The sequence below is a fragment of the Falco punctatus genome (genome assembly GCF_963210335.1).
Source record: "Falco punctatus genome assembly, chromosome: 4".
Lineage (NCBI taxonomy): Eukaryota > Metazoa > Chordata > Aves > Falconiformes > Falconidae > Falco > Falco punctatus.
Window position 1 is genome coordinate 111,211,160 of NC_137583.1, and position 23,946 is coordinate 111,235,105.

At 41.2% G+C, this 23,946-nt stretch overlaps 2 protein-coding genes across 2 annotated transcripts in view; both read right to left on the reverse strand.

Moving 5' to 3' along the window:
• Window positions 1-3,463, reverse strand: part of STK31 (serine/threonine kinase 31) — a gene marked incomplete at its 5' end in the record, with an annotated part of 46,542 nt that extends 43,079 nt beyond the window's left edge. The window contains 2 exon segments of the mRNA XM_080383228.1: window positions 91-189; window positions 3,455-3,463. Of these exon segments, the coding sequence (XP_080239354.1) occupies window positions 91-189; window positions 3,455-3,463 (108 nt within the window).
• FAM221A (family with sequence similarity 221 member A) lies at window positions 36-23,931 on the reverse strand. The gene is made up of 9 exons (XM_080382201.1): window positions 21,202-23,931; window positions 19,814-19,882; window positions 15,002-15,183; window positions 12,802-12,975; window positions 12,137-12,327; window positions 9,647-9,853; window positions 8,700-8,810; window positions 7,953-8,041; window positions 36-6,227 (listed from the first exon to the last, which is right to left on the reverse strand). The coding sequence occupies exons 2-9, from the start codon at window positions 19,862-19,864 to the stop codon at window positions 6,171-6,173; spliced, it is 1,062 nt and encodes a 353-aa protein (XP_080238327.1). The 5' UTR covers window positions 19,865-19,882; window positions 21,202-23,931; the 3' UTR covers window positions 36-6,170.
• Window positions 23,932-23,946: the final 15 nt, after the last annotated feature.

A 23,946-nucleotide genomic window follows, 5' to 3' on the forward strand; every position in this document is an offset into this window, starting at 1 on the left:
TCAAGAAAATACCTAAGCAAATGGCTTCACAAAATTAAGGCTTTTACATCCAAGTGAAAAACAAACTCCACACATACACAGCCTACCTACCTTACTAATATCAGGTTTGCCAAAACCTACGCTAGCCCAAGGACAAGCTTCTGCCAGTGCACAGCTTAATTTCAAGAGGTCATTACATCTACTGACATTCTAAAAAGCGTGGAGAGAGAGTATGAGTTATTAACTGTCACTTTTAATAGATACTTGATGGCTTATAACAGCCAAAATTTAAATAAAAGCAGTGGCCCTGCTGTTGAGACAAGTAACACCCCACCTTAAGCTTTCAAACTTCATGATTTTAGTTGCATTTGTAAGCCTGCTCTCACTTTCATCCAAAAATTAATCAAACTGATCAGGGCAGGTAGCGTACCCCAGAGAAACAGTTTGCAAGGAATGTTTTTAACAATTTAATTACCAGATTCTGCGAGCAGTATGCAGTTCTTACTTGTCAATCAAATTTTAGTATGTATTTGGCATTCTTTTTTTTTTTTTCCTCTCCTTAATACAAGGAAACAACAGCTCTGGCACACTCCTCGTTCTCCTTACATGCAAGACTTGGGTTTTGGTTTGGCTGAGAGAAGCAGTCGTTCCAGTTACAACTTGGTATCTGCACCACTGCAAAACTGGGTCAATTCCAGTAACACGGCATTTATTAGACAACATTCTACTCGTAATTCAAAGGAATGGATCCAGAGCTCTGAGCAGGAAAGAAAACATTAGTGCAACTAAGCATTTTGTTAACTTTAGAAATACACTCCTAACTTTTGTACCTTACAATATTAATTAAAACACTGAGTCTCAGAATGCCAGGGTAAGAACCTAAAGGAGCACTACCTATGACTACTGCATCAAAAAATCCCTTTACTAGAAAAAACTGTTCCATAAACACAATGGGTAAGGTTTGTTCCCATCCCTGTATTCCTACTAGGGACAAGCAGCATTACCTTCTCCAACCGGCTCAAAACTACCCAGGTGTTGATTAAAACGCACACACCAATCAGCCAGCAGACCAAACAGAGAAGGCAAGCTTTGGTACCCATTCTGGATTTTCCCCTCTCCTTACTGTATCCCCCACATTAATGAAAACTACCCATCATTTGGGGTATTTTACTTTTTCTCACTCCCCCCATCCAACACCCTTCTGCCCATCTACACAAAACCTGAAAGGACCAAACACCTCTGAACCATCTCGGTGTCAAGCTTCACTGGCACTGCCCCACATGCTCAGCAGTCAGTAGTGTAGGGGATCCACGCCCAGCTGGGCTCCAGCTGCCTCCTGCAGCATTCTTCAGCCAACAGCAAATACTTTTAACCCTCAATATCTGATTTGTTTCTTTTTTGCCTACCAAATATTCAAGAAAGCTCTGCTGCAATTCAAATCGATGGATGAAAAAATCTTTTTTGTATTTCAGAAAAGAGTAATTCGTTGCAGTTTAAAAGGGAACAACAATACCTACAATTCTGAAATCTAAATGAACTTCCCCACCACCACCCATTATCAAATGCTGTTATTTATTCTATTATACCATTTATTTCTACAGAAACTTGGGTGAGTGGATGTGCAGATTAAACACCTCAGTTAAAACCAAGCAGTTCCCTGAACCCACCTCTGCCCAAAATGTTACGGCATCTGCAACTTCAGGGAGGGAAAAAAAAAAAAATTAATTCTCAAGCTTATGTGCTTGTTTTGTTTCAAAAAATACCTCACGTTATCTTTGCCATGTTCTGCTCTCCAGCCATGCCAACAGCTTCTGACACGCTCCATGCTCCCCTGCAGCCAAGCGCGCTCGGCCCCCGCATGGCCCGGGGGCTCCTGAAAAACTTTTTTTTTTTTTTTTTTTTTTTTTACACGAGGCCACCCCACACGGCTGGCAAAGCTGGGCCCCCACCTCACCACGCAGCCCCACGCCCCTGGGGACCCCCGGCAGCAGAGCCCGGGGGCGGCCTCCCCCAGGCAAAGCGGCCCTGGCGCTACTGGAGGCCTGGTGAGCGTGGTAAGCCTGGTGTTGAACAAATCATGGAGCCATTTTGGTTGGAAAAGCCCTTTGAGATCGTCAAGTCCAACCATCAGCCCAGGGCTGCCGAGCCCATGGCTAAACCACATCCCCCAGCACCCCATCCACACTGTTTTTAAACACCTCCAGGGATGGCCATTCCACCACCTCCCTGGGCAGCCTGTTCCAGTGCTTGACCACCCTTTCTGAGAAAAAATTTTTCCCCATACCCAATCTAAGCCTTCCCTGGCACAAGTTGAGGCCGTTCCCTCCTGTCCTGTCGCTTGCCTCCTGGCAGAAGGGCCCGTCCCCACCAGCGCAGCCGGGGCGGCTGGCCTCCACGCTCCAGTCAGCCCTGCTCACCCCATTCCCCTCAGGCCGATGTCAGCGCTCAGCTTTGGTCTCGCATACGGTGTATTCACAATTTTGCTTAATAGAAGGAAAACTGATGAAGCTGTCAGTGAGGAGTGGGCGCCAGCGTTACACCGGCAACGGGCCGAGCCTGGGCTTTCCTGAAGGAGCACACGGGTCCGGGCCCAGGCAGGGCCCAGCAGCACAGGTACAGCAAATGTAAAATTAGAGCTAAAACCAGCGTAAAGCAAATAATGATTCACACTACCAGAAGACAAACGCTAAGGGCTCCAAAGCAAGAACAGGCTTCAAGACAGAAGTAGTATGTTCTGCTACCAAAAAAAAAAAAAAGCAAACGGGTACACCTATGAAAGGTCTTTTAGACTGGAAAACTTTTGTTGTTGTTTTCAATTATATTTGTGCTGAGAAAAAAAGACTATCACTACCCGCAGAGTTGTCTCTTTTTGTTAGGCCACATGGCTACGACAAAACTACACTAGAGACCTCAGGGACACACAGACACAAGACCGCAAAGCATTTAACATGCACGACATGCTGTAAAGGCACTGACAACTTGACAAAGTAATTCACCACGGCTGCCGTTACCGGCTGCGAATTCACACATCACATCCCCCTTCCTCCCGGGCCTGAGGCAGGCAGGCAGGCACGTTTCATCTTTAGCCTCAGAAAGGCGCGGAAGGGGAAGGAGAGCCCCTTGCCCTCCACTCAGGGTCACTGACCCATCTCTATCATAAATAGCCAAGGTACACCTAAGCCTTTTCATAGAATGATTAAAACTAGTGAAAAAATGCTGCTCTGCACTCTAGGAGTGTTATAATAATGGCAAAATACTGATTTGAAAGCCAGCTATTTTTAAAATTAGAAGTGCTTAAGCACTGCCTAAGACCTACGCAATCAGGCTTTAACAGCTTAGAGCACTCGTGTGTATGACAGCAAACCATTTCCCCTGCGCCAGATTCCCTGGATTACACTCAGAAACAGTTAATGCACCTAGCTGAACGACAGCTGAACGCCCACAAATAACTCATCCAGAAGAACCGATAACTTACCTGTCCCATGATACTATGTTCAAAGTTAACAGCTGCTCTCAGGAAAACAAACCATCAACAAGTACAGGTTAAACTGACCTCTTTAATGACCACTGTTAATGGCAAACATACTAGCATTTGGTCTCCGCTTTTACCTTTACACAAATGTTCTTTTTTCATAAAAGTACAAAGAGATTTATCAATAGAATTGGAGGTTGCAATTTTAATCCTACAAAATTATGATTATTTCTTTTAGCATAAAAATAAGAGTAATTCCATTTAAGTCCAAATTTAAGATGTGACATCAGTGTCCAGTTTTCACAGCCAGCAACATTGTGAGATATATTGTAACTGGTTTTTCATGTATATGTACAAATAAAAATGCTACAAAAAAGTACTACATGAATACCAAGAAGTCAAAAGTATATCTTCTATTAAGGAAAATTAAGTTTTTTTACTTGGACATCATCAACATGGGTGAAAAGTGGTCACAAGCCCTTAAGCAATATTTAATGCAGTTGATATTTTTATGATCCCACCTGTTTTCCAACTAAAAAGAAATACCATGAAATAAATATATTAACTTTTTTTGTATCACCTAGGTGGAAATGTTAAATAAGCTTAAACTCAGAATAAATTTTTTAAAAATTGACTTATAAAACCAGTTCACGATGATCAAAGTACAAGTGAGTAAGACTACATTTGGCAAAGCAAACATTTAAAACTGGCAAGTATTTTTAACTCAAAATGTCATTAAATGCACAATATGTTATTTCCTAAAAGTGAAAGTTATCAGTATAAAAAGAAACAGAAAATACAGGGGTTTTTGTAACTAGTAAAACCTCTGTCTGTAAGAGTATTTTGCTGTGAAAAACTTACATCTCTGGATGTACACGTACATTTCTGGAACTGTATTGCCCAACGGGTATAGCCATGAGGATAAATATGAAAGACAAATAAACTTTCACTACAGAGAGATTATTACCAGCTTAGAAGACTGAAATAGAAACATTTTTACTATAATTTTTACCAATGTTATTTACATTTGTTTCTTGTAATTCTGTTGTGAAATCCCCACTTATTTATGAGACTAAGCAGAGGATCTGCAGAAATGATTGCTTCTGGACCAGAAGAGGGAGCTCACGTTAATTTTTTTATTTATTAAATTAAAGCAGTATGTAAGAGCATAGAATTTAAAGGTAAAGTACTTTCAAAACATTCATTAGACACTTTGATATATTATGCATTTAAATTAAAGTAACAGATTATAACCTCTCTGACTGGCATCTGTAGTAATGGCAGTACAGGTCAGAGTTAAGGTAAATGGCCTCTTTGAATCTTTGAATTTGGGCAACTGACCCATCTCTTTCTCACTGGGATTCCAGCCGTCTCCATCAGCCGCTGTATGACCTGCAGGCACTCCCAAGAACTCTCCTACCCTCTCACAGCTGATACCTAAACAAAAAAGCGTATTGCCCTGCACCACACGCTTTCAGCCTTACCTCTTCTGCCAAGCTGGCACATAGAAGCATTCTCCCTGATGGGAATGAAGAGCTTTGTAAGCTTCTCCCAACTCTTGCTATAAAGACTCAGTACACACATACCGCCTGAAAAGTCTTCAATCCAAGAGATGCCTTCAAGCATTTTTAAGGACAAACTGCCTTACACCTCTCTGTTTTCAAAGGGCACTCACAAAGCCAGCTCAGGCTCTGCTTTTGCCTCCTAAACTGCAGCCTCTGCCAGTTATTCTGTACCAAGTTCTTGCTCTTTGCAGACTTAAACCACCACACAAAGTTACCAAATTTTAAATTTCCCTGTCCACTACCTTTAATAAAACATTATGCTACCACAGCTGTGAATATGGACAAAGAATACAAAAGCACATTTCCCTTCTTGAGGGACTCTATGTTGGATTAGACATGATGAAAGAGAATCTCTTGGATAAATAAGTTTGTATTACACACTACTATATAATTATTTGTTTACATGCAATAAATACCATATCCATTTCCACTTAATGTTTTCAGAAATTTAGTGTAATAGAATCATTGTTATGTACAGTATCAACAAACGGAATCGGGAGAATGGTACCGCTAGAGAAATCTGGGATAGAGTACACAAGCAGCATGCCTTCAAAGTAGCTAGTGAGGAGCTATGTGTGGAAACGGGGTTTACAAGCGTACAAAATATCACATGTAAAAACATTTATACAATAGCAAGAAGAGAGCCTAGAGAAGCATGAAAGAAGAAGGGTATGTTTGAATTTTATGTAAAGGCAGTGAAACCAACAGACAGAAAAAGAAAAGATTTAAAGTAAAGACTAAAATGTCAGTATTAACAGAACAAATCCCACCAAGCAAAAATCCATTAATGAGTTCTAAGGACAAATAATAAAAGTCTAAGAATAAGATATATTTTTCTTCGCCCTTATACAATGTAATACTTAAATACATGGTTATTCTCTCAGATCTTAAATAAGAGTTCTGTAAATCTCTAAATATGATTTTCTGTTCTCAAGGGAGTATCTGTTAACAATTCTGGAGATTAGAAACACACCGATTAAAGCATCAATTTTATTAGAAGATAACTAAAAAATAAAAAATAATAATTTCAGCAATAGAACAAAACAACAGAATAAAGAAATGCAGAAATACAAGTATGTAGGTAGGCACAGTGAAAAATACTTTCAATACAAGGATTAACACGGTGCCATATAATAAATGTTTATTTATTAATCTCATGGCTTCTTTGATGGCCCGGGACTTTTCCGTTTAGCAGCCTTCTCCTTTTTCAGCTGTAACAAAGAAAGACACCAACAATGGTTCAAACATTAATTTGCAAGTCAGCTACCAATGTGATATTAAATCTCTACATCCAGTCACAAATTTTCCAGAGTAATACATGCAGTGGGGAGAGCTACAGATTATTACCAGCCCAACCTAGCGTTGCTTACTTTTGTATCATAGGGCATAGGAGCGCTTCCAGAACCCTACAGCTCCTCCCCTATTCAAACCAGGGTTGCCTTTATCTCTGATAATGGCAATCTAGGTATCTATGTATCCCTCAAGGCCAACACGCCTCACAAATGGTCATGGGTTTATCTTTATGTCAATTGAAGGTAAAGAACTTTTATTACAGACATGTAACAGACACAGACTAACCAGCATGCACAAAATCACATAGGGAGTTTGTTGCTGAGGTAGATGCTAAACAGCCATCTCAGTGTCTTCCCCTCATACAATTTTTTTCTACAAAGTAGGCTCTTACAGCATGGTATGATTTACCAACACATATACATTTAACTCTGCCATTTTGTAGTAAGACTATTAATCCAAACAAATATATCTGTTGGTTGTAGAAGCAACAGTTGTTCTCAAGTATTGTTACATCAGTGAATGAAATTCTATTTAGAGCAATTATATAAAAAGGATGCACAGACTTTTGCATCTCATCTAACGTAAGAGATCATGTTGCTACCAACAATGCAAGGGAAAATAAAATAGTATTTTTAACATGCTTTTTTTCCCCCATAAAATAGTGTCAGAAGGAAGCAAGGTCCCAGTCCTTATTTGGATGTCTACAAATGAACTCTCTGCTAAGCAATCCTGTTGTTGGTCTACACAAGAACTCATTTTCAAACATTTTTCCATATGGGCAGGCTTGACTTTTTATCTGACATTCCTACTACCTTTTGCAAAGAAATCAAAATCTTGGGGGAAAAAAGAAATGCAGCAATTTGGATTTGAAAGTAACATATTTTCTCTTATAAACTGATACTACATTTGTAACATCCTACCATATTTAGTGATAGTTTCCAAAATAAAGAATTTAAAATTTCATAAAGCTAGAACAGCTTTCTCATTAACAAACACCTGGTTGCAAGCAGCAAATATAACAGCAGTTAAGATTTTAGAATTTAATTATGCAACATTGCCTTACAAAAGAATTCATGAACAGTCACGACATACTTCCAGCCAGGATGGTGGAACTAAGAAGCTAATGCAGTGAAAGAATAGGTATTTAAACATCTAAGTAACCTACACCACAGGGCATTTAAATTTAAGATAGTCAGTGGGGTGGAGGAGGCACCTGTAAGGGGGTGATTCAGATCATCTAAGACAGACACACCAGATTTAGCCCAACTACTCAGACACTCATAAGGAAAAGAACATAATAAAAGTTTTATAAACAAGGTAGCAAACAAACATTCCTAAATGTCACAGGAGACCTTCTGTGAATCTTCTTGTTTCTTTTTCTCACATGTAAAATATTTTGGTTTTTTGTAATCGTGAGTTACTTCAATAAAAATCTGCCCAGTTAAGGTAAATACCATCCCAGACATGACTGACCTCTGAAGTCCTGTGATAGCTCATAACTGTATTTCAAACTTTAAGAAGCTAGTGATTTTTCAGACAGAAATTATACAATGCATTTATATGCCATTTAAATCATACATGTATCTTTTTTAGACATCCTCTTGTGAAAATATATTTGAATTAAGATATATGTAGTAACTTGCCCGTTCTTGATAACGTTTTTCAAAGTAAGCCATGTCATCATCTTCTGAATGCTTTCCATGAGAAACTTGCCTTGTGGCACTAGAATCACCTGGGGGGGGGGGAAACACCACCAAACTTTTTTCATTAATGATACTTGCTACTCCATTACTTATGTTTTACATTTGGCAAAACACATCTAAAATGAGAACCCACCTTTACAGGCAAGTAACAAAGCCCAGCAATTGGGATCAAAGAGTAACCTCCTCAGTCCAGGCTAGCAGCTATTATAAATAGTCTTGGAGGAGTTCAACAGTTACATTAATTCCTAAATTCTTACAACTAAATAAGGGGCATAAAATAAGCATAACTGATCCATAATTCCATGCAGAAAAGACTTTCTGACAGAAAGCAGTTTCACAGGATTGTGCTGACCATGTACAATCCATTCAGATATGATGAGCTTCTAGGAGGAACTGAAAATTTAAAAAACTAATCCAATGAGTGACACCATTAATGAGGACGATACCAAACGCTAGAAAAAGTTAAAAAGCACATCATGAGCAAAACCAACAAGCAGTAACAAAACAGTTATTCTAAGCACTTCAAGTACATGAATGTTGTACTAACTTTTCACATAACAAGGCTTCAATACTAATTTTAACCTTGATTTTAGCCCTAGGCATGCTTCAACTCATAAACAACGCTGATTAATTTTATATTAAATACTTTTTGTATATACTTTTTGTATTATACTACTAATATAGCACCTGCTATCTGTGAGGTGGTTTGAGCAGAACTAGAAGGTCCCTGAAATGCTTTTAGAAATGGATGATCCATGCTGGTAACGGGGGATTCTAAAAGTTCAGCAGAAGGAGCCCCTGTGAGAAAAGAAGTTGAATGAAAACAAAAAAATAACTTCACAAGATGTATTAAGAATATACATGATGAAGTCAAAACAAGGCTACAGGTTCATACCCACAACACTCAGTGCAGACCCCAGAAACTTGAGCTAATAAAAGTGTTAGAGAGGATGGCTTCAAAAGAAATTAAAAGCTTTGTTTCTTTAATTACTACAGCTATGATATAGTTTCTAAACTTCAGACAAATCCAGGAAACCAGCCCAGAATTAAAAAAAAATATAATGAGTACATGGCAACAATAAATAAAACAGTATTTCAGGACAAAGTGTGTCCATTACTAAACAACACAAAATCACAGAGCAGCAGAGGCATCAAGGCCAACTAACATGCCTGTCAAAAATTCTACAAATTACCTCCTTTTTTTTTTTATGCTGAACAGCTACTAACCTTTGAGTTTGGGAAAAAAAAAATGCTCTGTGTAACACAGAAATACCTGGGCAGTATTAGGCTGAAGGTTTAACATAAATATAACATGGAAGTATTAAGAGAAAAAAACCCAGAAGTTACAGAGTTCTTTCTAAAATATATGCTCCAATTCAACCAGAAGCTACTGGGCTGAACACCAGAATTGTTGACAAAGAGTTTTAGTATCAATTCACTACAGGATGTTGGACAAGATGGTCAGAGTGATCTCTCTGCACCTAAGGACTGCTGGAGGGGGAATCTATCTTAAGTCCTACCTACTGCTATTGATCCAGCTCGCTTTTGAACTTCGAAAATCTGTGTTGAATTACTACTTTTCAAAACTACTTAGTTGGAGAATTAAAATTTCACCTCAGGTCAGCTGCACTTACCTATTCCACTGTCATCAAGTCTCAGGTAGCCTTCTGCTAGTGAACTAAAACCAGTCAGTCCTCCCACAGCAGCATAAGGAACATCCTGCCCCACGGGCCTTCCTTGGGCTAAGCGCTCTTGTTTAGTTTCCACGACTGTTTCATGAGCATATGTTGGCTGACCACATGCACAGGTAAAGCAACTATGAAAGCCCGAACACTTGGAACCTAATTAACAAATAAATAACATTAATGAGTGAGATGATAATGGAATTTAGAATCATATAGGTTGGAAAAGACCTTTGAGATCATCAGGTCCAACCATTAACCCAGGACTGTCAAGTCCATCACTAAACTATGTCCCTAAGCAAAATTTATACCTCATTGCAGACAAAACGGTGCTTCCCTAAACTGATCTTCTCAAAATCTCAAGTTCCTTCACTGCAAAAGCATCCAGCTGTATGAAAATGGTGTATAAAACACGAGAAAGGATGAATGTGGGGGTTAGATCATAGGGGTTGCCCAGGCTCAGGGTCTCATTAAGTCACGTTTTGAGTACCTCCAAGAATGGAGATTCCACCTCTCTGAGCAGCCTGGACCAATGTTGGTCCTCTCTTAGAACAGACATTTCTTTCCTAGTATCTAATTGGATTTCCTATGTTGCAACTTGTGTCCATTGCCATTAGTAACGCCCTCCTCTATCTCTCCCCTAATAAAAAAGAAAAATAAAAACCCCGTATCTATTACTGGGTAACGAAGGCAACCTGCCAGCATTTTGGCAGTATTACTTCCAAAGGCGTGCAGCACATGTCAACGCTGCATGGCCAGAAAACTTCAAATCACAATTTATGGTACAAATAACAATTTAAATGTCTTTTACAAGTAGCAAAATTATCTTGGTAGTAAATAGAGGCTGCAGCAACAGCAAAATGGGTTCTACATAAGAGTACCATTAGACCGACTTTCAGGGGTTTTTTTAAGCTTACATAGCCACAAGATGTAATTCAAATAGTTATACAAATGGCATGTGGCATTCAGAAACACAGAGAGGTGATGTATCTTCCCTAGCTACAGCCAAGACTCTCATCAAAGCCCTGCTGGAGCAATGATGTGGACAAGAAATTGAGGAATTGATTTTGCAAAATGTTTCATTACACAAATTACTCTGCTTCCAACTCCCAGTTACAGTCCATTTTGCAGAGCCCCAAGAAAGATTTTTTTTAAGTCTTGTGTAATATGTTCAAGGATTGTGTTCTTGGAAATGTTAAAGGCTTTTTCATATAATTCTGGGCACTTCATAATAACAAAGCTCTTACTCTGTCTTTAGATACAGAATAAAGTATATAGAATATATAAAGTGCAACAGCAGTATTTTTTCAATTATAATTTATCTATCACATTACATTTATACAGCACTGGGCTAGATTAATAAGAGTACACTAAAACAACACAAGTTCAAAATAGAAGTCTCGGTACTTCTCTGTGTAATCTGTAAAGCCCTCAGAAGTGTCTGTATTTTTGAGGAACACTAGAAAAAGTGCATAATGTAAACGGTTATTAAAAACACTCTGTTCTCAGGATTCAGTCTGAATTGCCCAATTGCACATTTAAGAATTCCACACTACTTTGAGCAAATCCTTGAAAAGCTGTCATATAAATATTTCATGTTTTATTCTGTGGGATATGATTCTCATCCAGCAAAAGCTGTTTATGGTTTTTCCTACACAAATTAGACAAACTTCACAAAAGAAATTCACTAAACTCTATGAAGAGCCACCTCCAGGTACGAAACTGTAGGAAAAAAAAAAATCTTGTTTATGTAATTTGAGGTTGCAAGCTATAACATCTTTATGCACTTTTTTTTATCCTCTATGGTTAATAATTACCGCTGTTCCATTACAATAAACTCGAACAACTGAAGCAAAAAGCTTCCTCTTAATGCCTTCTCAAACCTTTTACTTGCAACTCCATTCCATTTGCATTTCTTGACTCACACTCTGTATGCCTGGCAACTGCTTTGTTAGCCTGCTAACAATAGTACTATCTGGGAACAGAGCGCTAATTCCTATTGAGTCCAGAAAAAGATATAAAAATACATTAACGTTATATTCAACCGGGCAATAGAGGAATGAAGATCAACACCTCTCTCTCTCAAACTACCAATTTCATGTAGAAGAGTCACGTGCACGCAGCACTGGAAGGGACAAACTGCCCATGGGGTGCTCCCATACTGCCTGACTTCAGGCTGCTGTCTCCATATGCACCTAACCAAATAATTCAAAAACTTACGCTCCTTCACAGGACTTGGGGAAGCTAAGGATGTCGTTTTAAACCCTCCTGTGCAAAAGGCAATGTCTTCCTTCCCATTTCCCATCCTTCCGCAAGGACCAAAATACGCATTAGTGGTAAGTGCAGCACATACCTAATACTTTGGGGAGAATACAGATCCCTAACACGCTGGTCCTGTGAAGTTTCCTAGCAAAGAATGCTGCGAGCACATCAGTAACTTACAGGAGTTACATGAAAATCCACGTGCTGCACTGTGCTGATCAGCAAAATGTTTACATCTACAACGGATGGGCTGTGTGCCATTTAGAGGGACATAGTGATAGGACTGGCACAGGCAACGGCTCACTCTACAAGGCACACAAATAGGACGGTCTTTGGGAATCACTTCATAGTCCGTTCTGTGTTGTTTGTACCTAGAACAGGCAAAAACAGTAACTCTTATAACCTTGCTAGTATTTATCAGAAAACTGAAAATCTTATAATTTATCTTACAATTTCTGTTTTGTGTTATCTTATAATCATATTCATTACTGTTAATTGTTAATTTTCAATTAAATGCATAATATCAGGTGCCTTTACATCCGTTCATTACTAAATATCACAGATCCTTATGTTTCATTTTGACAGCACTATCAGAATCAATCTGATCTACTCAGAGGAACTCGTGGCTCAAAGCTGAATTTATTGAAGACTACAAAATCATTTTGGTCTCAAAAAATGTACTAAGATTTAGATTTAAGAACAGTTCTTATGATTTAAACCCTAATTTTCTCAGCCCTTAGACCTTAAATTAACTTCCTTATACCATTCTGTGATGTATCTGGAAACATTCTACATTTTCCTGATTTAAAAAAATATGACAGTGCAAAAAAAGAAAAGATGCCTACCGGTGAGTACAAAAGCACAGCGTCTCTGGCCCCACAAGCTTACAGTCCACGCCAGTTGGTGATCTCCAGCTCACATACAACCTGTTCTGTAACCGAACTGGTAATACTTTTCTTTTGTACTCCTCGTATTCCTCAGGGGTAAAGAGCTTTCCTCCATCATCACCACCCACGATTCTGTAAACATGTAATAACATAATAAAAGAAACCCCCCAAAAAAAGAAAATGAGTACAATAAAAGTAGGTTTCTCAAGGTATTTTTTCAAATGTGTAACAACACTTCTGTTATAAATGCAGAAAAAGGTAATCTAATACTTCAAAATACTGTTCTAGTGATATACATTTAACAGATCTATACCTGATCTTTAGTGAAATTTTTTGAATAATGCTCTTTTGAAAAATCTGCTCTGACAGACTGAAAATCAAGTGTTGTAAGAGAGAAGGAAAAAATTAATAAAGCAAACTACCAAGCTCCTTTTCGTACAGCAGAAAAAGCAATGGGCATCAAGGGCTGTGTAACCAGCCAGCACTGCCGCAGACTCCTCGCATGACCTCTGGCAAGTCATTTCACCCATCTACACCGAACTGTACTGCAGACTTCTATCAAGTTACCTAACCTTAGCCTACCGTAAGAATATTTAACTGCGAATAGATAACCACACTGCCATCAAAGCAATAAACAATACAGCCAAGCTGTCTTCTAATTTGAAGAAGACTAAGCCAGATTCTGTACATAAAGCTGACCGCAGCTGTGCCCCACACCTCGGGCAGGCAGGTTTAAATTCAAGGTCATTGAATAGCCAGAACTCTGGAGCGGTGTCCAAATTCTGCATTTATGGAGACAACTGAAGACACTTAAGTAAAAATCTGTATGATACAATTTAGACTTAATTGCAGCACTTAACGATGCTGAAGGTCAGTTTATTAAAGTCTGTAAATATTTCAATCGTTATTTGTTGGATGGACTAAAACATACCTCAGAAGTGCTTCTTTGTGAAATATCCTGTGAATTTGTAGGTTGCCAGTACCATACAGCACCAGAATAACGTGTCAACAGTCACTGTCATTCGCACGTCAATCCAGCCGACGCACTGAACCAGTGCATAACTACATATGTAAGAAATACCACTGTGCCTACCTCCTGCGTTCTCCTCAAGGTTTTCCTAAGCTAAATTAGGACCCTCTCAGTATAACGACCGAGTTCATGGTTATTTTTGCTCAACTCTTCAGGAGGAGCAACAACAAGATTAGCAAAGACACACGGGAGTCTAAGGACACGCGTTTATAGCTGTAAAACTTGGTTTACGACGTGCAAAAGCCTGTGCTCCCTGGCAGAGCGGTACAGCTGACGCGGCACCCCCCACGCCACACCAGGGACACGCTGCCAGGCCGGCAGGTACGCAGGCCCCGGCGGGCGAGGCGAGGCGAGCCCAGGCTTCCCCGGCAGGCAGCGCCTGGCAGCCGCCGCACACGGGCGAGGCGCGCAGGGCTGGTCCGGTCACCGGTCACCGCGGCTGCCCCGGGCGAGGCGATGCCGCCCCCCCCCCCCCCCACCGAGGGCCGCTCGGGCACCGGGCGCAGGCCGGCAACGCGCTTCCGACTTCGCCAGTAAATGGCGGGGGTGGGTGCGTGGGGCACCACGAAGCCGCAGCAGACCCCGAAGAGGCGGCTCCGGGAGCGCGGGGTACGATCCCACCTCCTCGCCAGGGCGCGGGGAAGGGAACGGCCCCCGCCCCCCGCCCCCCCTCCCCCCTCCGCGGCGACGGCGACGGCGGGCGAGGCGCGGGGCTCCGCTCACCGCCGGTACTCCGCGTACTCCTCCAGGGCCGCAGCCTCCCCCCGCAGCCGCTCCATGCCCAGCCCCGCCGCCGGCAGGGCGCCTGAAGCGCCGTGCGGGGCCGGCGGGATGCGGGAGGCGGGCGGGGCGGCTGCGCGCCCGCAGCGGCACGTAGCGCAGCGGCACAGCGGGGACGCGCCTGCGGAACGTGCCCGCAGCTGCGAGGCCGTGGCAGCACCGTGCGCGGCGGCCACGGCGACCGGTCACCCCCCCCACCCCCCCCCGGCACGGCACGGCACGGCCCCCCCAAGCCCTCCCGCCTGCCCCCGCACCCGCGCTGACCCCAGCTGCTGCTGCTCCCGGCCCCCCGAACCTCAGGCCAGCGCGGTTGCGGCGGGGAGCCGAGGGGCGGCTGTGGGCGCGTACCCCGTCCCTTGGCGCACGTCCATTACCAAACACATGCTGTGCCCAGTGCTGAAGACAAAAGGCGGCCAACCTGGGGAAGCACTTGTAACCAAAGGTGGTTCTTCCACTGCACGTCCCAGTTCCTCTCCCTGTGCCGCAAACGATGCCACCGGGTTGGAACAGCTCCCCTGGCGTGGGTGCAGCTGTAGTAAAGAGACCACAGGCTGCTTTCTGACACTTGATATTGTATGAATTCACTTTAGGATAGAATAAGCCTTGTAGTTAAAATATAATGTATATAAAAAATTATCCTAATGAAACTAGTAGTTGCACAACAAAAGCTGCGATGAAATTCTCTGTACAGCCTTGTGCCAAGGCTAAGAACTTATATTTACTCAAAGAATGTAGGTATAGTCATTAGGTCACGTAACCATAGTCTGAAAGAAATAATTAGTGAAATAACTGATGAAAGGAGTCTGTTTCTCTCTTTAACTTTCTCTAACAAGGGGCCTGTTTATAAGTTATCTAGAGGGAGCGACAACAAGAAACAAGAAGAAACAGATGGTCAACAAGGACATAAACTAGCTCAGACCCATAAGAACACTGCAAACTTGCAAGATCATCACATACCAGGCAAAAGGTGAAAAGTACACCATGAGGAAGACCTACGGCCTTCCTCCCAAAGACCCCTGCCCACAATTCTTGGAGGAATATGCGCAAGCGCAAAGGACTGATAAGCTAATTAACATACAAAGCGAGAGTAGGCGGGATTAGGTAATGAATATGTATATGTATTAACTGAATATTCATTGTTTTATTGTATAAATATAAGATAATTCGTTACTTTAAACATGCACGTTAGGCAGAAGGATCCCCCGTGCATCCAGCGCTGCCAATAAAGGATACTCAGTCACTAAGAAATTTTAACTTCGTTCTTTAAATCATACTGCACTGTGTAAACCGTCTGCTTCCTCTCGATAAAAGCAAAGTGGTGGGTGACTGCACAGGTGAGCAAAAGCTGTAGTAGGTTTGTCTTAGCTTTGGGAAATCGGTATTTAAATCATGCTCTGCGTGCCAGCATAAGGTACAAGCCCTCAGACTGTCAAAGTGAGGCCCAAGAGAGCAGGATTTTTCATCAATAAAATGACAGGCACCTGTCAAAACAGGTACAGCAATTCAAGGAAATCTCTGGGTTGTTTTGCACTGGACAAGCCACCGGCAGCAAAGCAGAAAGTGAAAAGAAGCGTCACAAGGGCCAAGGCAGCGTTCTCTCCTCCCAGAGAGATGAAACAACAGGGAGACTTGTGGGTTTCCAGCAGTATCTGAATAAGGTGATAGGGGCACATGGTCTGGGCATTTGTCCCGTAAGAGAAATTTCAGCAGTGCAGGCAGCACCACGATACAACACACATGTTGTGTCACACCGAGGTCTGAACACAAACAGGTTCCTCTTAAAGGCAGAAAAGATGGGAGCAAGCTGTCACTGCAGTCTAGACATCTTCAAGGAAGCTGGTGGAGGAAAATAAAACCACACACAAAAAGTCAGGATTGTTTCTCCAGGGAAAAGAAAATTTCTCCTGTGACCAAAAAGAGAAGCAGATGGGGGAAAGGGGACCTTGAAAACAGGACAAGAAGCTCTGCAGGCAGGGACCTGGAACGTACTGAGGAACACACTACTGCACAGGAGCTGCACAAAACTGAAGATCTTTGAGATACTTTATCTGTGTGCACATTTCCCTGGTGCCAGAGATCCCTGCACTGCCAACAAAGTTGGGGGGGAGCTCTGGCAAGCTTTGTTCACACAGAGCTCCCACATCATGGGTTGATATACCTCACCTGTGCAAGATCTTTGTTAAAAACAGTCCTCAGATACAATTTGGGTTTGGAGAGCAGAGCCAGGTTTCTGAGCAAGGCAGCTTTTGGCAAGGGCTGCCAATGTTAGTCTATACTGTACTTTAGTATCAGATTACCTGTGAACAGTCGGCGAGAAGGTATTGGGACTAGGGAAACCAAAAGTAATTTTTTGCGGGGGACCTGTCTTATGAATTACCTCACATCTTAAGAATTGAGGATTTATTCCTGGATTTGATCACAGCAAGTGTTTTCTGCAATAGAGACAGGGTTCGTCTTACTAGCACCCCAGCATCTGCTTAGGTCCAAATTTGTGCTCATAGACTTGAGAACAGATAGAAAAGGTGAAAGACTTTGTAATTGAGCAATTGAGTTCTTAGCTAATAAAGGTATTTAAAGCACTCGCTGTTTTACTGTTACAGCATGAGTACTAGAATACATTTCAGGTTCAGAAAACCCTCTCCTGTCTCTCATCCCTTCTAAGAGATTGTTAATGGACATCCAAATTAAAATTCATTGAAGACTGAGTCAAACCAGATTTTCCATGGAAACCATCGAATAATTTTAAATAGCAGGAAGAAAAAATTAAAAAAAAAAAAAAAAAAAGGCTTTCTGCTACTGTAAAGAGGCCATGCCACAAGGTAAGTAAAAGGAACAGAGACCCAGATGGCATGTTTTACCTCCTATGGCTGTGATGTAGCATACGGATGCTGCTGGCCCAAGATCTCTGAACACATCAAAGTGGGTTGAACATATGGACACTCACTAACAGTACAGTTCTGTGAGACCTAAGGTGCTGCCTACACATCAAAGGCAACAGCTTAATGCTACGTAGGGTGTTGACAGTCTCCCTCAACACCCTCTGTTAACAATAAAATGTGTGACCCTTTAAATTCTTTTAAAGCCTTACCATTTTGACAAGTGCTTTAAAATTCATCTCAGTGAAATACCTATGTAAATTGCAGATAGCCAATTTATTAATGCAAGAATAAATAATTTAGAAATAACTGTTTTAATATTTTAGACCTCAAGTCATCATTTTGAAGTAGTAGTCAGTTATTCTACCTCCATGCATTTGGTCAATGACTATCTCTAATCAACTATTCTGAAAACAAGAAGAATTGGTGTAAGGAATAATGGAATCAGTTTCCATCAAATTGTTTCCTCCTCCACGTTTGTTATCAATATTCTGATATACTTAAAAGCAAATGCAAGCAGTACTCACTTATTATAAACTGTGACCATACATTATGCTACAATAAAAATTAGTTTACTGATTATTACCCCTAGTTTATAGACATTTAAAAGTGTCAGCATGTTTCTCTTCAGTTTTGCTTTCAGAGAAACAGAACATGATTAGACATCTACTGAACGAGTAAGTTGATGAATGAATGCCACAGGGAACATGTAAGCTCATATGCAAGCAAGGGTCAATTAATAATGAAAGGTTTTTGCTGGAGGTACTCACAAACCTAGCTGGGAAATCTGCAGCAATTAAGATCACTTACAGATAAGATAACTCAGTACCATGTGATTCCGCTGGTAAGTGATGCGATTTCATGTACGCAAGTAATGTGACATTTTTTTCTTTCACTTGGGCTTCATTTTAAAAACCTAAATGATATTTTTAAACAGATACAAATGCACAAGTGTGCATCATCCCAGGGTGGAAAATTCGCAGGCTTGCTGTATTGAAAATACAGAGTGACCGTGAGTCTGCAGAAAACTGTTCCACTGGGTGAGCACGAACATGAATTAAGCAGCGTGCTTCTCTTGTACCAGGCTCGAACAAAGGCAGGAGCTGAGGAACTTGCTTATCTGGCCAAAGCACAGAACAGGCATGGAGATTTACAGCTGAACATTCGGCACGTGCCAGGCCGGGCTATCAGAGCCACTGAGTGACCTCTGGAGTGAGGTGCAGGCCACAGGACCCGATGCTGCTTCAGTGCAGCTAGAGGAGCAACCACAGAAGCCGCATAGAAGAGTAACCATGCCCCTATACCAAACGCTGGCCTCAAACACCCCCACACACACACCCCAACACACCAGGCCTTCTTAGAAGCTTATCAGTACATGGCACAACCACTCAGACCCACCTCGTCAAGAGTATAAATCTATAAATCTGGTCCCTTGCAAACACCTCATTCAGAGGAGATGCTCCACTGACTGCTGGGCAGATCGACATGTCTGACTCCTTCTCCTTTCCCCATTAGCAGCAATACCTCTTTCAGTAAGAAATTGTGCCTACATTATACTGTGGATGATACCTGGGTGAACTATTAACTATTAGTTAGCTTTAAAATATTTCGCACTAACACAGTAAGTGTACTTATCAATGGCAATTCTGAATCTGTTATATCTGTCACCTCAACAAACCATCTATTTTTGACTTTGCAAAACTGTTTCAGTATAAGTCCTTGAAAGGGCTCTGTCGGGCAAACATCAAATCCATACTCTTAATGCAACACCCAGATGAACTGAGATTTAGTGAAATATCAATTCACTAACTGTCTGTTTGACATGAAAGACATTGCAAAAGTCCAACTCTCTTTTTAGCTGCTATCAAAAGAAGTCTCCCATTTCACTGTTGCCTTTGAAGAAGGCATACTATCAAATATATTAAATCGAATCCCACAGATATCAGATTGCATTGTTTTGTAAAGCACAAACTAATGAAAGGACACAATGGTTAGGTAAGGAGGGTCATATTTGGATTGTTAAAGATGTCGATTGACACTGTACATCACCTTTAAAAATACCCCACCAATTAAGTAAGAATGTTTTAGACATTTAGTTTATTCCATTAATTTGAGCATTTTAAGGAATTAAAAGGTTTTCAAGAAAACAAAATTTAACATCTCAGTTTATTATATGTAATCATTTTTCCAAATAAACTTATTTTAGAAGTTCCCAAATTTACTGTGCTTCTGCATTCCCACAAAGGCAGGCCACAACGGCAGCGATTGCCCTCAGCATACGTACCGGCACAGGAGGCGCTTGGTCACTTAGGCAACTTGCACACATCACAGACATGATGCAGTTTGGAAACCCCTGCATTATTAAATGTTTTCAATTAGAATTCAGATTTTTCTAGGCAGCTTCCTTAAATGATCGTGTTAATGAAAACCAAGAATTTAGCAGTTGCTTGGAAAAACAGACGACTGTGCAATATGTTAGACATAATACTGGGTGCCAAGGATACTGATGTTTCACCACACTGATCACAAAAACCTCTACATCCTTGTGCTATGTTTCTGTATTTTTTTGTAAATTATTTCATTAAAAACAGATCAGCAAACTTCTGTGATCCCAACAGTGGATAATCAGCTTAAGAGTTGTGTCAGTGTGTTTCAGTGGAGTATCTGTCTAGCTGTCCATCCGTTCATCTCAAAGGTTCTTTAATGTGGCATCACTCTGCACTTTTTCTTCTTCACACATGATTGTGAGACAATGGTTGGATATCTTAATTACATTAAGGTTACTGTTTGTGGGAATCAAAAATTATATTTAGATGAGGAAAGCAACAAAAAGAACTAGAGAATCAAGGCAATCTTCCCTAAGATGTTTTCCTGCCAGTTATTTGGTTGTGGAACTTGAGAACTGTGGTGCTTCTAGCTGTTTAGACAGCAATCAATATACTATTTTCTTTCCATTTTTCTTCATTAGTACTTTTATTTGGGAGTGGATATTGGCCATTCTTTGCCGCCTATGTTAAACAGTCATTCACAGGCACAGACATACTACCAATCACCTAGTGAAATCAACTGGTAAACACTCATGAGGCAAATTATAGCTGGAAAAATTCAAGTCTGATAATTTGCCAAAAGATTTCAAGAGCACAAGCAAAACAAACACCACCCCAGATCAGGGGTTCTTTATATAAGGGAGGTTATATGTCCCCCTGCCCTCCAAAGAAAAAGAAAAGAAGAAAAAAACCAAAACCAAACCAAATCCAGCATAAGAACCAACCAACCTCAAGGAGATTCTGTATTTCACAAAACCTGAAGCAGGTCACTTTGGGGGGGATTTGTTTTGTCATCTGAAATGGGAAATACATAGCTGCATCATAAAAACTGCAGCACAGCAGAAATACTATTTAAATATTCCTTGTAAAAAAAATTTTAAATGTTTGGCAACACAACCAAATGTTGTGATACTATTGAGCACTTTACGCCTGGGGTGAGCTGTAGGCTTTCTCTTTCTTTTTCACCAGCCTTTGGGTTCTTCACACAACCTCCTTCCATTGCAGGGCTGCCACACCTCTCAAAATACCCTATAAAGCAGGCTGCAGTGTAGAACATACATACGAATTCCTGCTACTGTTGTTGATAGGAAAGGCAGCTGAGATCCTCCCCTTACCCCTTCCTTACCCTTTTTTCCTTAGTCTGCACACTTGAAGCTTAGTTTTGCCACTCTGGAAAGCACTGTCATCTCAGCAAAAAGGATGAGTGAAGCTCAGCTTCCACGCTCTGCACTGCTGGAGCACAGAAATCATGGAAGTAGTACTTTGCTGGATAGCTGGTGAAGAGAGAACACAAGTCAGAGGCACAGCATGACGATACGGATATCTCCTAATAACGCTGGTTTCATGTAAAATTAGATGTAGGACGCTACTAGAGTATTTTTAACTTGCTTCTTGATAAACAGTTGTTTCAACTATACCCATGAATGGAACGTTTGTGCCACAAGACAGAGGTAGTTCACAGTTCCCCCTGTGTATTTGTCAAGTATGAGCCAGGTCCAGTGAGCCATGGTACTGCCGAAACCCGAGAGAAAAGCAACTATTTGCTAATGGCACCATGAATTATGAGCAGTACATAACTGCATGTAAGTTAGAATATCAGTCTCCAAAATCCCTGCATAAAACCACCTGCACGCACACATAGTGACAAACATTCACCTTGCTACTTTTGCTATGGTTGCTTAACCATCCTCAGGAACTTTAAGACTCCATATACCCGTATAAGAAAAGGAAAAAAGGCATTATGCATACACACACAAGAACGGCTCTTGACTGTTTATAGCACAAGGTGACACCACCCACCAAGATTTTTGTTGGTACTGTTGTCCCAAAATCAGGGTTCTTCACCTGGTGGCTTGTTAGACCGCATCTGTTAACTGTTCCGCAAGACAGACACGCTGCTCAAGTCAAACTCCTGACTCCACTTTAAGCAGAACCGAGTTGTTCATTGTTAGGTCAGGATGGGGGGTGGGGAGCACGCTGCCATACCCCAAAACATACGGTCCTGTTCTTACTACGGCCGTATCCAAATAAACTCTTCCTTTCTGGCACGCACATCATCAACATAGCTCCCCCCAAATCTACACGTTTTCCGAGTATCTCGTTTTCTATACAAAATCATGACTGCATCAACATATGGAACTTCATCCCACTTTCCCAACTAGTGACAAAACATCATCAATTGCAATACCCTGTTATAATGTAAAGACCCATTTTCTGGCCATCGTTCACCATCACCCAGTTTATAATTAGGTCGCCATTGATTACAATACCTTTTCATCTTATCTTTAGTCATCAGATCACCCCCAAACTTATTTGGATTTTTCAAAATACAACCCAGAGGACTATAGGGATGAATTGTGGCTTGGCCTGACCCCATTTTAGCCAAATACCCAGATCTGCAGGCTCTGACCCACCCCCCAGCTCAGAGCGCACTCAGCGCACTCAGCTCCGACCCCACTGGTCAATTAAGGCACCCTTGCCAAGCATCTACACGTAACAATCTTCCACAGAAGCGATCTAATTTATAACTAAATTTTACACTTACCAGTCCAAGGGGTTTCCCTTCTTTGACCCTGATGCAAATATCTCTATTTGGGCATCGCATCTTTTAGGTTGCTCGTCACCCTGACTTCAGCGAGAATCCGGAGGAGTGCCCAGTCAGTAGGTCAGTGCACACAGGATCTCTCCGATCCAGTCTACGGTCGGGTACAGCAAGATGATCGGGGCAAGACCTTATGGCTGTCCCACCCGGATCGCCAAAACGTTGTCCCAAAATCAGGGTTCTTCACCTGGTGTGCAAAAGCCACTCAACACAGAGTCGAGATGATTGTTTCATGTCTGCGCAGAGATGGGTGCTGTGTGGCAAATCCACAAAGCTAGCATACCTTTTCCTGGTTTTAGGAACCTTATATATAGTTCAACAAACAAAGAAGTTAGTCATCGTGAAACTTGATTGGCTGTAACTCTTTACATAGTATTATATACAACACACATGGTCCCGAGGTTGGCGGGGAGTTACTTTCGCTATCGTAATTACAATATACATGAGGACCGGTTACTTTTGGGTAGTTTGTCCCAGCAATTAGTGGGTTTGCAAATGTTTTTCTTACCCCAGTTCCACAACATTAACTCTTCAGCATCACTGCATCTGTGTTCTGATAGACTCTTCAGGGTCAGTACGTCTGTGTTCTGTTAACTGTATCAGTTCCTTGAACTGGTTCACATTCCTCCTTAGGTTGTTTGTCATCAGTACCAAGCAAGTACCCAGGGAATAAAAATCATAGATAGGTAGCTATGTGATACAAAAACCTATCTTCACATTGTCAATAGAGACTTACAGATTAAAAAGAAATTATGCATCTGTCTTCTTCACTCCTAGATTAAACAGTGAAGTCCCCACCATTAAAGATCTAAACCAGTAATTTTATTTTCTCTTCATTTCTTTCTCCCCTTACCTCTAACTTTAGGAAAATTTCAGGGCATTAGAATTTCAAAAGCAAAGCAACTCAAGTGATCATGCAGGAAGAATACCAGAGACACTACTACTAAACTTCAGAGATGTACATTTTTTCCAGTCCAGAAACATCTAGAGCACATGTAGCAGGAATGACAAGACTGTTAAAAAAAAAAAAAAAAAAGGAGCCTTTACAAGCACAATTAAAAATTTATTTTCCTTTCCTCTTTCTGCATTGAAGTGAGTACATGTTTACACAAAATGTGACAGAAAACAATCATCTGCATATGAACTAAGGTTGTAAGTGTATTTTCCTTTAGAACAGTCCAGAATATCAGCAGGTCAGCAGGGAAATGGAAGAAAGAACACATAACTTTGGATAGTATATCATCCAGCACCTCCCAAAAACCCACTCAA

Bases quoted from the DNA above. Each gene is read 5' to 3' on its own strand.
- FAM221A (XM_080382201.1), bottom strand. From the start codon at position 19,864: ATGTCTGTGATGTGTGCAAGTTGCCTAAGTGACCAAGCGCCTCCTGTG. The intron at 15,184-19,813 runs GTACGTATGCTG...TCTTTACTACAG, and splicing joins ACCAAGCGCCTCCTGTGCCG to CTGCACCCACGCCAGGGGAG. The intron at 8,042-8,699 runs GTGCTATATTAG...CCCCCCCCCCAG, and splicing joins AACCACCTCACAGATAGCAG to GTGATTCTAGTGCCACAAGG.